Here is a 13,473-nt window from a genome sequence, read left to right as displayed (position 1 = left end):
ACCATATGCCGAACCCTGCACTGGACAGACGGAACAGAGGTGTCCCTGCCTGGGCCCATGTGTGTATACATACAGAAGCGCACGTCTAGGTGAGAAAACGCATGGGATAAGTGGATGAATGAGCGAATCACCGCGCCCAGAGCAAATCAGATGGAGGAGTGGAGGGAACTGGCGGGAGTCAGTGAAGGAGCGAGTGGGTGAGCAGGCAATCAAGTAGCAGCAATGGGGTGATCTCTAGCCTGCGCTACCCGAAGTTCCAGCGCTCAGCGGCTGGCGGTGGGCGGCCTGGCGGGCGGCTACTCCACACAGTACGGTAGGCGAGGGCCGCTCCTCCCGGAGCCCGCGCGCGCCTCCTCCCTCCCTGCTCTCCTCCTCCGCCGCCGCCGCCCGCCACCCGCCGACCTCCAGGACCCCAGCCCTCCGTAGACGGGCAGAGGAGACGGCCGCTGCGGAGCAGCGCTCGTCCCGCCGCCGCTGCCGCCGCCGGGCACGCAGCGATGCGCAGAGGGGCCGCACCGCACCATGAAGCTCCGCAGCAAGGCGGCGGCGCTGCTCCTGCTCGCGCTGGCCGCGCTGCTGCTGGCGCTGCTGTCCCTGCGCGCCGGCCGCGCCGAGCCCCCCGCGCCGCCCGGGCGCCCCGCGTCGGCCCCGCAGCGCCACCCCGCGCCGCTTCCCGCGCGCCCGCAGGGGTCCCGCGCCCTACCGGGGGCCCGCCCGCGTGCTCCGAGGCGCCGGTCCCCGCGTCCGCGCCCCCGAGCCGGCCGCCGGGGCGCCGCGAGCCTGGAGAAGTTGGCGAGGTGAGTCGTGGCAGCCCCAGAATCCCATCTGGGGACCGGTGTCTCGCTGCCTGCACCCGTGCCAAGTCCAAGGGAGGCTCTAGTCTAGAGGATCAGACTCCAAGTTGCCCCGCGCGCTGCCCGTTTCTAGTCCCTTCCCCTGCTGCAAGTGAAGAAGCACCTTGGTGGAGCCTTCCGGAGCCCAGGGCTGGCAGTGACCGACCTTTTGGAGAAGTGTTAGGGAAAGTGGTTTGTGTATTGCGTTTTAAACTGTCAGGGCAGAGCGGCTTTTTTTTTTTTTTTTTCATTCTTGCAAACATGCGCCCTTTGTTTAATTTTTCAAAAGTCATCTTGAGACAAGAGTGCCTGATCTCATTCTCATGTTTCGCTGGAGCATTTATACCGAAAACTTAGATCTGATTGTGTGGAGGAGTTAGGTGTTTACCAGCGCAGGGAGCCCGGTGCTTAGAACAAGGGAGGCATTCCACCTAGGTTTACCGAGTTGACTTCTTGGAGGAGACGTGCGTGGCACAGGAAAGACAGGCTGGGTTGCCTGTTCCTCCTCTTTCGGGCTCCAGAACGGTCAAAGGGTTCGGCAAAGAAAGCATCTTAACCTTCCACTTTATTGAAGTCCTCTTTCTCGACACGCTGGGCTTTTCATCGGAGCTTTTTATCTTTGGCTTTAGGGCTGCTGGAAACGCCCGCAGGTTGGGGATTTGCGTTCGTTCCCTTTGTTGTGGGGAGCTTTTTAACAACCCCCTGCCTTGTAGCCGGCTGTTTCCTCTGCTCTCCTCTGCTCTTCAGAGATGTTGTTTCTAACTGCCTTGCAACGTCCGCATTTGCTGGGCTCCTTAATTACTTGAAACGAGTTGAGGAATTCTTTTTGACCATAATGACTAAGTCTGTTTGGCGCTTTTACTGTAACTCAGAAGACACGAAACCTCAAAAGGGAGCTGTGTCAGCTTTTGTTTGCTTCTGCCTCATAAGAAGTGTACAGATGGGCGCTGACAAGTTCCAGGGGGAAGAAGCCCTCCATCTATGGAATCACTTTTAAAGTATCTACACTTTCCAAGTTCCAAACGTCTGAGTTCTTTAAAACAAGAATATCTGTTCGGAACTTGATAGGGATTTTCTCTCCTGTAAACTGAGGCTTCTTAAGATAGATTGCATTTGAGTCTTACTGCAAGTTTACTATGATTTCTGAGTTTGAGAGACACCTCGTAAAACAATAAGAACTGACACCACTTAACACAGCTATGTGCAGTATCAAAAAGATGTGTAACTGTAATCTGTGCCACAGCCCATTGATAGTAGATCTCAAGCCTCTGCGGGGAGGGTGCTGGGGATGGAACCCAGAGCCCCACCAGTATTAAGCAAGAGGTCTAACTCCACACCCCAACTCCTCTCAGACCTTGGGGACCAAATGCATCAACATCACCTGAAAACGTGTTAAAATGCAAATTCTCAGACCCCAGCCCAGCCCTTACCAAATCAGAAACGGTGCTAGTGGGGCCCGATAATCAGTGCTTTCAACATGCTCTGTTCTTGACAGCGAAGCTGAAGAACCTGCTCTGTGATGTGAGCATTGACTTTAGCCCCATTTTAAAGGCAGGGACGTGTCTCATATGGAGTAGCACTTTTTCCAGGGCTCCCAGGGAACAGGAGGTAGGCAGGATAAGGAGCCAGGCAGTCTGGGCTCAGAGCGAGCTCTTGCCTGCTATGCTGACATCATACAACAGTCTTGCCTGAGATTCATGGTTTTATTGAGATTTTTCTAAAGAAACACTATTGCTTTTTGAACGGTCTCATTCTTCAAGGTGTTGGGAACATGGGGGCAACATCTTCTTGTCTCTCTCTGAACAAATTGGCTCTGCCTAGGAGGAGATCATGAACGGAATCCAAATGGATGCTTTGGGGAAAGGGCATTTCCATGAGCAATGGCACCCTTGAAGCCATTTTTCTTGTGAACATATCTCTTAGATGATCATGGAAAGCAGACCCAACACCACAGGAATAAAGAATGGAATTTACAAACTTGGAAAAGATTAAAAAACAAAAAGCCACAGGAAGTCTCAGGCTCAAAGGCATAAACAGCTGACATTTTCTGGGACTTATTTATTGTTCTTTTTGTTTTTGTTTTTTTTTTGCTACCTCAACAGAAACTGTCACAGAAGATTCTGAAGCAGAAGGGGAGCAGAAGGACAGACATCTGTATGGACTCCTTTATTGCTTTCCTAATTTTGCCTGGGTTAAATTTTTGTGGTTTAGGAGGAATTTCATTTAGGGAGGGAAGAGAGAGCCTCGTGGTTTCAGAAAACGAGTGCTTTAATCTCTTTTTGTGGCCAGAAGCCAGAAGAGAGGGAGGCTATGTGATCTCATTTCTCTGGCCTGGGGAGGTCAGACTTGGGCTGCTGTTAGCAGAGGCCTGGAGCTGGAGGTGACCCAGCCCACCACCTGCTGACCGCGTGGCCTGGGCAGCCTGGCCTCCCCAGGCCCCTCGCTAACGTGAAGTGCTGCCACGTCAGCAGGAAACAGCCCTCTCCTTTCACATCTTGTTTTCATTTTGAAGTTTCCAAGGACTTGCCTAGTTAGCAAGCAGACCCTACAATTTTATAACTGTTCATTTATATGCATCTATCCTGCGGTGGCCTCCTTCTCTAGAAATACAAAAGCAGGAGGCAAGGTCTGAGGTTTCAGGTCAAGGGTGGTATCTGAAAATGGACACCACGCTGGAAGTAGCAGTCCCCATGCCCAAGAGAAACGGGGCCCTCCTTCTGTTTTGGTTGATGGGTGATTTATATCTGGCTAACTTCCAAAAAGGATTCCAGACAATATATAGTAAAACTCACACATACAATGAGACCATTGGAAATGTTTTTCAAAAGAAAAGAAATCATAAAAAGGAGGGCGAATAAATACTTTTTGTAAAAGAAAAAACTGAGGCCACTATAATCAGGAGGATCAGTGTTAAATTCAGCTTTAAACTTCCTGGCAGCCATGTCGAAAAGGGAGCCCTCATGGCTGCCTCATTCTCAATCAATGAGAACAGGAAATGTTTATCAAGAGGTGTTTTTTTTCTTTTTGATGGAACTGAATTCTTAAATCAGAATTTTACTTAGGAATAGATTTTAGACTTTAGAAGACTATCTTTGCACCCAACTTCTGAAAACTCCTCTTTGAGCCTATAAATGGGAAAAGAAGTGTAATTTAACTGGTAATCAGCACAGTATAAAAAAGAATATGACCTGGTGCGGTGGCACATGCCTGTCATTCCAGCAGCTCAGAAGGCTGAGACAGGAGGATTTCGAGTTCAAAGCCAGCCTCAGCAATTTAGTGAGGCCCTAAGCAACTCCATGAGAACCTATCTCTAAATAAAATATGAAAAAAAGGGCCAGGGATGTGGCTCAGTGGTTAAGTGTCCCTGAGTTCAATCCCTGGTACCAAAAAAAAAAAAAAAAAAAAAAAGAATAAGAGTATAGCATATGGAGCCCAGCAAATTGGGTTCTGGTCCCAAGCCATCACACCTTACTTCCTTCATCTGTAAAATGAGCAGATGCAAGCAAAATTTTTCTCAGATTCCCTCCAGCGCTGACATTTGCTGGTCCTGCGATGAGATCATCAAATTGAGCAGCAACACCCCAACTCTGCTGGCCGCCTGGCCCTTTGTGCGGGCTCTTGCAAAATCAGTGTCTCATTTATCGGCTCACTCCTAGCGCTCTCCCTGATTGCTCAACTTCAGCCTCTCCTGGACTTCATTCTTTTTCTTTTGCGCTGGCCTGGACATTGCTGCTTTCACTTGAAGAACAGATTCCCAGGGAGGCTTCTGCCTCCTCTAGGCCCTGTTATTCCTTTGTCCTTTTTCCAAGGTGGCACAGCAAATGTTGGCAGCACATACCCTCTGCCAGGCATCACTGTACAAGGGCGAGAGGGGTCGCTGCCCTTCCAGGGTTTGTCCTGAGGGTAGACAACCCAGAAACCCGTTAGTTGCAGTTGGCAGCCACCCCAGCTGGCCCATGGGAGGAAGTGTGCGACCTCGCTCATCAAGAGGCAGGCTTCCTGCGGTGCCCTTTGCCCTCTGCGCTGTCTTCTCAGAGGGCTCAAGCCTGAAAAAACCCCCAGCAAACAGGGGTGAAGTTATGGAGCAGAATGCCAAGTCTGTGGGCATCTCATGATTAACTGACAGCTTCAGAAGCAGTTGAGGTCCCTCGGTCTGGAGCGCCATCTGTGACGTTATAGGGTTGTGAGTCGTTTTTTGTGATCGTCTCTGCTGATTGGTCCATGATTAGTCCTCTTTCACCCCCCACCACACCCACCCAATCAGGAAGTCTTTCTCAAAATATATGCCCGATCCCAGCACATCTACCCTTTCCAACCTGCCACTGAGCCGCTAGCCAGAGTCGTTTCCTACTTGGCCGGGTTGTCACCTCTGGTTTGCATGGTTCTGTTCTCGGGCCCCCACTGGTCCATTTCTATGCAGCTGCAGGGGTATCTTAAATGGGTGGGGCCAGAGCCACTCACTTCGCTGGCTGAAGCTGAGCCATGACCCACTTTCTTCATGCCAAGACCGCGATTCTGGTGTTCAGTGCTCCTTTGAGCCCAGCGTGATCTCGGCCCCACGCAGATCTCGGCCTCCTCCCTGCCGCTCCCACTCGCTCCCTCCACTCAGGCCCCCTGGCATGCTCAGCTCTGCACTCCTTTCAGGTTCAAGTGCAAACGTTTCCTCCTCAGGGAAGTCCTCCCAGCTGCCCTGCTCCCTTACCCTGGCTGGGGTTTTGTTTATCACGTCTGCATTATCTGGATATTGTATTATTTTTCTCCTCCCCCTTCATGTGCACTTCATGCCTCATTAATCACTGTATCACTGGCACCTAGGAAGACATGACCTCAGAGAAGGTTCTCAATAAATACTTGCTGGATGAGCTAATGAACCTGGGCAGCACCCACCGAACCCCAGCTCTCCTCCAAGGCTTCTTGAGTTTCACATGCTTTAAAATTCAAAACAACCTCTTAGAAGAGCAGTGAGGATTTTCAGTAGCAACATTAAAAGAGGCATTGTTTTCTTTTTCACAGATTTTTTTGAATGGTTTCACGTTTACAGAAGAGTTGATAAAGTGCAGAGAAGTTCCATATTCCTCACACCCATTTCCGCCACAGTATTAGTCTTGTTCCTGCAGGACACACTTGTTGCAACTGATGAACTAATATTGAGACTTTTTATCCATGTTTATTTACATATCCTTAGTTTCACCCAGTGTCCTTCCTGTCGCAGGATCCTGTTCGGGAGACCGCATTACACTCAGTTGTCACTATCTCATAGCCTCCTCTTGGCAATGACAGTTTCTCAGATTTATCTGCTTCTAATGACCTTGATATTTTTTGTTTTGGCTGGTTTTGGTTTTTTACTGTATATATTAAGGATCTTGGTCTCCCCCACCCCCTTGTTCTCAATACAGGATTGAACCCGGGGTGGGGTTTTCTACCACTGAGTTACATCCCCAGTCCTTTTTTATTTAGAGGCAGGGTCTGACTAAGTTGCTGAGGCTGGCCTAAACTTGTGATGCTCCTGCCTTGGCCTCTCCAGTCACTGGAACCATGCAGGTGCCCATAGCCAGCGACCTTGGCAGTTTTAAAGAGCCCTGTTCAGTTATTCCAGAGGACGCCTCACTACTGGAAGATGTCCAATGCTCTTTCCCCAGGATAGTCCTGGGTTCTGGACCCTCAGGAGGGAAACGGGAGGTGAAGTGCGTCTTTTTCACATCATGTCAAGGGTGTGTACGGCGGCAGGCCGTGAGGGCTGAGTTGGCCTTGGTCCCCTGCCTGAGGTAGTGTCTGTCCTCTTTCCCCTTTCCACCCTGTGCTCGGTGGAAGAGGTCGCTGTGCCTGGCCCACACCTCAGAAGTGGGGAGTGCCGTTCCCCTCCTTGAGGGGTGAGGTTTACGTAGATTACCTGAGAAGCCCAGCAGAATTTTCTCCGATCACCTTGTCTTTGGTTGGTTTAAAGGCCTATAACTTGAAGGGGTAGAGGGTTGGGATCAGATTAGCTAATTGACTTAAGCTAAGCAGGCCCCTCCCGTAAGGACTCCAGACTACCTGGGGAGCCTGGTCTGGTAGACATTGTCATTGGCTCCTGACTCCTGCTCTCCCACCTTCCACTGGCTTGTTCAGGGACTACGTCCTCAAGGGATGGACTAAGCCCTCGATGACATCTGGTACTTTCATAGGGTAACCTTTGTGTGTCCAGGACTAAGCCCATCAATCCAGCCATTTCTCCACAAAGTTATTGGTCCACAGGTGTCACATGACCCAGGCTGGCCAGGAAGGACTTATATTATTGGACAAAAGACTCTCTCTCCATCTACTAGATATAACCTAGAAAATAGCCCCAGCTTGGACACTGATTCTGAGAGAACCTGTTCCAGGATGAAGGCTTTCCTTTGGGTAGTTGAGAAAGAAATAAATCATGGGTTCTTGGAGATGGCACAGAGCCCCAGAATCAACAAGTCCTAAGCTTGGCCCTATCTTGGATCCTTCTGTTACATGTGTTGGAGTTGAGGTTTCTGTTATTAGTATTCAAAGTCATCTTGCTGAACCAGATGGTTCCTTTAATGAAAATCTTGGGGCTGTTGATAGAGACAAAAGGAAATGGTTGCAGGACTTTGCAGGAAATGAGCATCCACCGCACCCTGGGTTGCCATTCGGTGCACTAGGCTCCATCTTGGTGGGCCAAGTTACAGCCTGTCTAGAGCTTTCCTTTTTTAAAAAAATTAGGGTCAGAGACCTAAAGGAGCAGCATAAGAGCTGACTGTTTCTAATGACCCACGTGAGAAGACATGAAGCCCAGGGGAGAAAGGGGGTCAGCACTGAGAGGACATGGAAACCAAGATGAGGGAGCGTGAGGAGTCACACAGGGTCACACTGACCACCAGGGGTGGGTGGAGCTGACGTGGGGCCCAAAGGCAGCTCCCACCTCTCTTGACCTTTCCTGGATTCCAGGATCTAGTGACTTGCCCTGTTTTCTTAATCGGGTGTGACTTGAATCCTGTCAGATGGCACCAAGGAATCCTGACTATCTTTGATGCACACCATCTGCTCTTAGTGCCTCTTTTAAATTCAGTGAAGAGCGGTCATGGTGGCTTTTCACTAGACACACTCACCAGTGAGAGTCCTTGGAAGAAAATTGACATCACATTAGAATGCACTAGAAGAAACTAAGAAAAAATATATACATTTCATCACAACTTAAAAAATAACAGCAACAACAACGAAGCACGAGACTTGCTTTGAAGGTCAGAGTTCATCTTGTGTTCCTCCTGAATACTCTCCAGCATTTGATTTATTGCAGATTATGATATTCTGAAAACTGCTCCTGGAAAAAGAAGTTTCTGTCTCAATAGCTTATTGGGAATCCTTTACTTTATGCCAGCAGAGAGTGACTTTGATGTGTTTAAAGGTGCCCATCTCTTTCAGCAACATGAAAGACGGTAATCTACAAGTAGAAAGTCAGTGTACAACTTAGAATCCATGCTTCCCTACGTAAAAGCCCCCAGAGAACACTGATCCAAAATACCACCCCCTTTTGAGTTGCGAAGTTGAGGTCCAAAGAGGAAAAATGAAAACGTGGCCCAGGCAGCAGGGTCGGCTTGGCAGAGTGCCCCGCCCGCTGCCTTGCTGGTTCGGAGCTGAACCCTGGGCGGCGCCCCGCAGGTGGCTTGGGGTGGCAGCTCCCGACGGCCCACGTCTTGCAGGTAGGAAGGGTGCGGGAGCGTGTGCCAGGCGAGGGGCGTGTGCAGGCGGCTCTTCCGGGAGGGGCGGGTCCCATCCCGGTAGTCACCGTCGGCGGGGAGCCACCCTCGGGCCTGGCCACCTGGAGCTCCTTCCGTTTCCATCTTTGCGGACCGCGCTTGGATTCACCGCACACACGGGCGCGTCTTTCCGTTCCTGTGTCATCGTACGTGCGCAGGGCCATGCTGCCCCGGCACCATCTCTCACACCCCTCGCTCATCTCCCTCTCCGTAATCCAGAGTCGCTCGGTTCTCCTCTCGGCCCCACCCCACCCCCATTATGTATCGTCATCCACGTATCAGGGAACACGGTCGGCCTTGGTTTCGTGGGAGCGGCTTCTTTCACTTAGCATGATGTCGATGTCTCAAGGGCGGAGAACGGGCGCTTTCCATCCTAGAAAGGCCGGAGGCTGAGGCCGGGCTGGGAGTCCATCGCGTTCTGGGAACCCACCTGCAGGGCTCTGTCACAGTGCTCCCCACGTCTGAGTCTGGCTGGGTCCAGCCTTGGCTTTCCTGTTCTTCTTCCCACTTTGTGAGAATGTAAGGGTCGCCATTGTCTGACCCCGGCCCCAAAGTCACAGGCCTCAGCACTCAAGTGTCAGGTTCCCACCCCCACCCCCCGGGAAAATGGGTGAATGGAAACTGGGGTTTAAGTTGGAGAATTTTAAAGTGTACAGACACTTTACTCTGGCCTGCATCAAGTCAGAGCATGGACACTTAAAATAGCACCTGCCACACCCCCTCTGGCCTGGTTTCGGTGTGATTAGAACAAACTTAGGAAAAATGGAAGCTTCTAGTGAATTTCAGCTTGATGTGCACCAACATATAACAGGAACAACAATCAGCAATCATAACCGGGATGGTCACTAATACGTAATGGTGGATGAAAATACACCGGGCACTGTGTGAAGCTGGTCACTGCGCCACCCCATCTGCTCCCCACAGCAACCTGACAGGTATGCACTGCCACGGATAGATGGGGACCTTTCAGTTGTGCATATGGAATCCCTTGTGATCAGCTTGTGCCACTTACTCATGAGAGGGAATTTGCCAGCTCATAAAATTGATGCACTGAAGGAGGTAACATGCTGTCAGCTGCGTCCAGGATGTCTAAGCAGCCTGCCTCCCTCCATCTTTTGGCTTTGCCTCCTGTGTGGGCAGCACTCTTAGGCAGGGTTTCTCCACAAAAAGGTTCCCACAGGTCTGGGCCTGCATCCTGCTCCCTGAGTCACCCCTCAGGGGAACATCACTTCCAGCAAGGGCCCAGGGCTGCCTCTGTGGGCCTGTAGTGTGTCACAGGCATGTGCCCTCGCAGATGGCTGCATCTGGGACATATGCCTAAAACTGGGGGTGATGGACAGATGATTCTGCCTCTGAACCTCATGGACTGAGACTGGAAGAGCAGCAAGTTCTGCAAGTGGATGCTGGTGAGAAACACTAAGAAGCAGACAGCTGATACAATCAACGTGCCCATTTTACACATGGGAAAGTTGAGGACTACAGACGGTTAAAGTGCTTGCCTAAGTTGGACAGCGAATGATCAACCTAGAATTTGAAACCAAGTCCATGTGCTGGGAAGAGCAAAATTGCTGATGACCATGCTGTACTTGGAAACAGATCTCAAAATCTGATCTGTTTGATCATCTCCTAGAATCCCTTTGGAAAAGATGTCTGATAAAATCTTTTTTTTTTTTTTTTTGTAATTGAACGTTATTCATACTTGTAAAGAGAATAAAGAGATTATGAAAATTATCCCATTTCAGTTTTTGTAAAAACCTCATATATATTTATATGTTTACATACACACCCTCACATTTATTTGGGATTTCTGCACGACAGTATACCAAAATGGTAACAGTGGTTATACAGTTGGAATTATGGGTGTCTCCCCCTTTGCTTATCTGTATTTTAATTTTTTTCTGTGATAAAAATATATTACTTGTATAATGTACGAAATAACTAGAAGTACATAAATCATCATCGTAGTTAAGAAGTGTTTCGGAGAGAGGCTGAAAGTGAGTTGGGGAGATCAGTTTCCTTCTCTTTTCCCTTGAAGTTCTCACTCCTTCGAGCCACTTTAGGCAGTGAGGTAGAAACGCCTGTCTGCAGACCGTTAACCCCACCTGATGCTTCCCTCACAGGCCGATGGTCACCCGTTTCCAACGAGCCCTGCTGGTTCACGTTTCACAGCCTCAACACCATAGCGATGTAAAGAGCAGAGGGAGACGGAGAGACAGCCTCCCAGTGGCGGGACAACTCAGGAAGTCCAGGCACATCACAGGATTCAGAGGGAAATAGACCCCAGGAGAAGGGCCTCAGCAGGGCAAAGGGTTGGAGGAGGCCGTGGCGGGAGTGGTGTCTGGAGAAGGGACACGGGGAGCAGGAGCCCTGGAGAAAGGCTTCGCACCCCCACGGAGGCCGCTTTCCACTCACTCACGTGTGACCCCAAATACAGGCTCCTGGCCTCAGAACTGTCTGAGTGATCAGATTTGGGAAGGTCTCTGCAGATGCAGTTGGATAAGGGTCTCAGGGTGAAGGCCCCCTAGACGTAGGGTGGCCCCTGATGACCAATGTCCTGATGAGAAGCGGACAGGACAGAGAGACATGTGGAGAGGAAGGCCAGGTGGAGGAGGAGGCGGGTGGGGCGGTGAGCCATGAGCCAGGGCGCTCCAGGAAGGGCTGGGGCCCGAGGCCAAGGCTGGGAAGGAAAGGGGGATTTTTCTCTAGAGCTTTCCGGAGAGGCATGGCCCTCCTGATGCCTTGATTTTAGCCTCCAGAACTAAGGGAGAATAAATTTCTGTTGTGTTATTTAAAAAAAAAAAAAAAAAAAAAAAAAGACCTCTTCAGTCCAGAGCCCCAGATTTGAGCCTTGCTGTGACACTTACTAATCGTAAGCTATATGTGTGTGTGATATCTAAAAGCAACCCCACCCGCCCACACACAGTTACCAACTTCAGACATCTGCACCTACTGTGAATTCAACCTAGACTTTGTTTAGGAACACAGCCACGTTTCAGATATCATGAAACAAATTAAATATGTTCTATTAATAATTAAAAAGCATTTATCAAATACTTTTATTAAGCGCCCCCATGGCAGGTTTTTGGCACGCTGCTGACATTCATACCGTGACTTCAAGGCAAACGTTAGCTTTTGTGTCTGTCTTAAAAGATTAATGATACTTGATTTAACTCCAAACCTCGGGTCATTAAAAGTGATTTAACAGCTAGCAAAGTCCTCGGTGTCGTCTGGGTTCTCAGCGAGGGGTCAAATCACAGCTTTGGTGGGGACACTTTTGTTGATTCATGCCTTCTAAGGTCTGTGGTGTGCAAGGAACTTTATTGGTGACTCCTGCTGCCAGCCCTTGAGGTGGTCATACCTGCCCGTCCTTCCAGGGGCTGTACTGAGGTGCCCATCTCCTCAGCTGCTGCTCTGGTGTCCCGTGCAGACCTCCGCCTTAACGTAGCCGCTGGTCTCATCGTGCAAGAGTCCTTGCGACAGGAAGCCTCTCTAATGCGTTGTTCCCCTAATCAAGCATACTGTGCTACCCGTCCCCCTCAGCGGTCTGCATCTCCCCAGAAAAGGTTGCGACAGTCCAGTTTGGGGCTGTATTTTAAAGAAATGTGATTTTCCATCCAGCTTCACCTACGGGCCAGTATCACAGTCCCAGGCCCACCTGAGTTAATTTAGCTTGTCAGTGGCGGGGAAGCGCCAAGAAGAGGGTCCAAGAAGAGCCAATTACTCGCTTTAATAATTCAGGGTGTTTTGCATTAATAGGCTACAAAGTAAATAGCACTGCACATAAACGCTGTGTTTCATTATTTAGACACTCCAGAAATTGAAGCTTAATCAAGCCCCACGCTGGAGACTGTTGAGTGCTTCAGGAGCAGTTCATCTCAGGTAGCACCGAGGGGGAGCCTGGGGGCCGCTTCCCCGCTTCGGGCTGGTGGGATGGCTCTCATCCGAGCTGGGCAGGGCTGCAGCCAGGACAACCCTGTGTGCCCTCCAGTGTCTCCCATTCCCACAAGGCTCCCCGATTCTTACAATGCCGCTCGCTACCCTTTCCTATGCTAAATTGTTTAAAACAAAATCTATATATGTTATAAACCTAAGGGCATTTCTTTATTTAATAATAGCAATGTTACAATGTAGTTCCAACGCTCTTTAAAGGTGTGCAGTCCCAGGATTCTTCAGTCTCATCGCCACTGGCTAATTTCACAGCATTTTTATCACCCCACAAAGGAACCCTCTCCCCACGAGGCAGTCACTTCCCATTTGCCCTGCTCTTAATTCCTGATAACCACTAACGTGCTCCTTGTCCACAGGGCTTTTCCTGTGCTGACTTTTTACGTATGTGGAATCATAAAACACGCGACCTGTTGCTTTTTCACAAGTTTCCATTTTCCAGGTTCGTCAAGTTGTAGCATACGTCAGTACATCATTCCTTTTCATTGTCAAGTAACATTCCACTGCTTGATATACCCTGCCGATACATCTCTATCCACTAATTGATGGAAATTTAGATTGGGCTTCTTTGTAACTAAATTATGTTAATATGAATAGTTGTGGACAAAATGTTGTGTGGGCATAGGTTTTCAGTTCTCATAGTAAATTTGCTGGGCTTTCAGGAGCTGCTTAGGTGTTTTCCCAAGGGGCCGTGCCGTTCTCAATCCCAACAGCTGTGTTCAAGCGTTCTAGTTTCTCCACATCCTCAGCACATTTACTTTTTTTTTTTTTTTTTTTTTTAAAGAAACAACGTCAGTGCCAGAAATTGTCGGTAATAACAAAATTAGAAGGTTATTGTTGGGCCAAACGCTGAGAAAAATAAACAGCATTGTTCATTTCTAGTTTGGAACTCTCGCTGCTGAGGTTCTGCACTAGAGCTCAGTCCTTCCAACTGAAATGGGATCGGGCAA

General features: G+C 49.6%; 1 protein-coding gene across 5 annotated transcripts in view; it reads left to right on the top strand.

Annotated features, from left to right (window-relative positions):
• The first annotated feature begins 382 nt into the window (after nucleotides 1–382).
• Nucleotides 383–13,473, top strand: part of GXYLT2 (glucoside xylosyltransferase 2) — a 68,570-nt gene continuing 55,479 nt past the window's right edge. For all 5 annotated transcript variants that reach the window (XR_013760961.1, XM_079122611.1, XM_079122612.1 and 2 more), the window contains exon 1: nucleotides 383–797. Coding sequence is in view for 4 of the 5 variants with exons in the window: in XM_079122611.1 (XP_078978737.1) it covers nucleotides 523–797 (275 nt within the window). In the remaining variant the exon portion in view is untranslated. The remainder of the gene's footprint in view (nucleotides 798–13,473) is intronic.

The sequence above is a fragment of the Sciurus vulgaris genome, assembly GCF_902686455.1.
Source record: "Sciurus vulgaris genome assembly, chromosome: 19".
Taxonomy (NCBI): Eukaryota; Metazoa; Chordata; class Mammalia; order Rodentia; family Sciuridae; genus Sciurus; species Sciurus vulgaris.
Note: the sequence above shows the minus strand (reverse complement) of the source record. Positions and strands in the feature narration are given on the sequence as shown.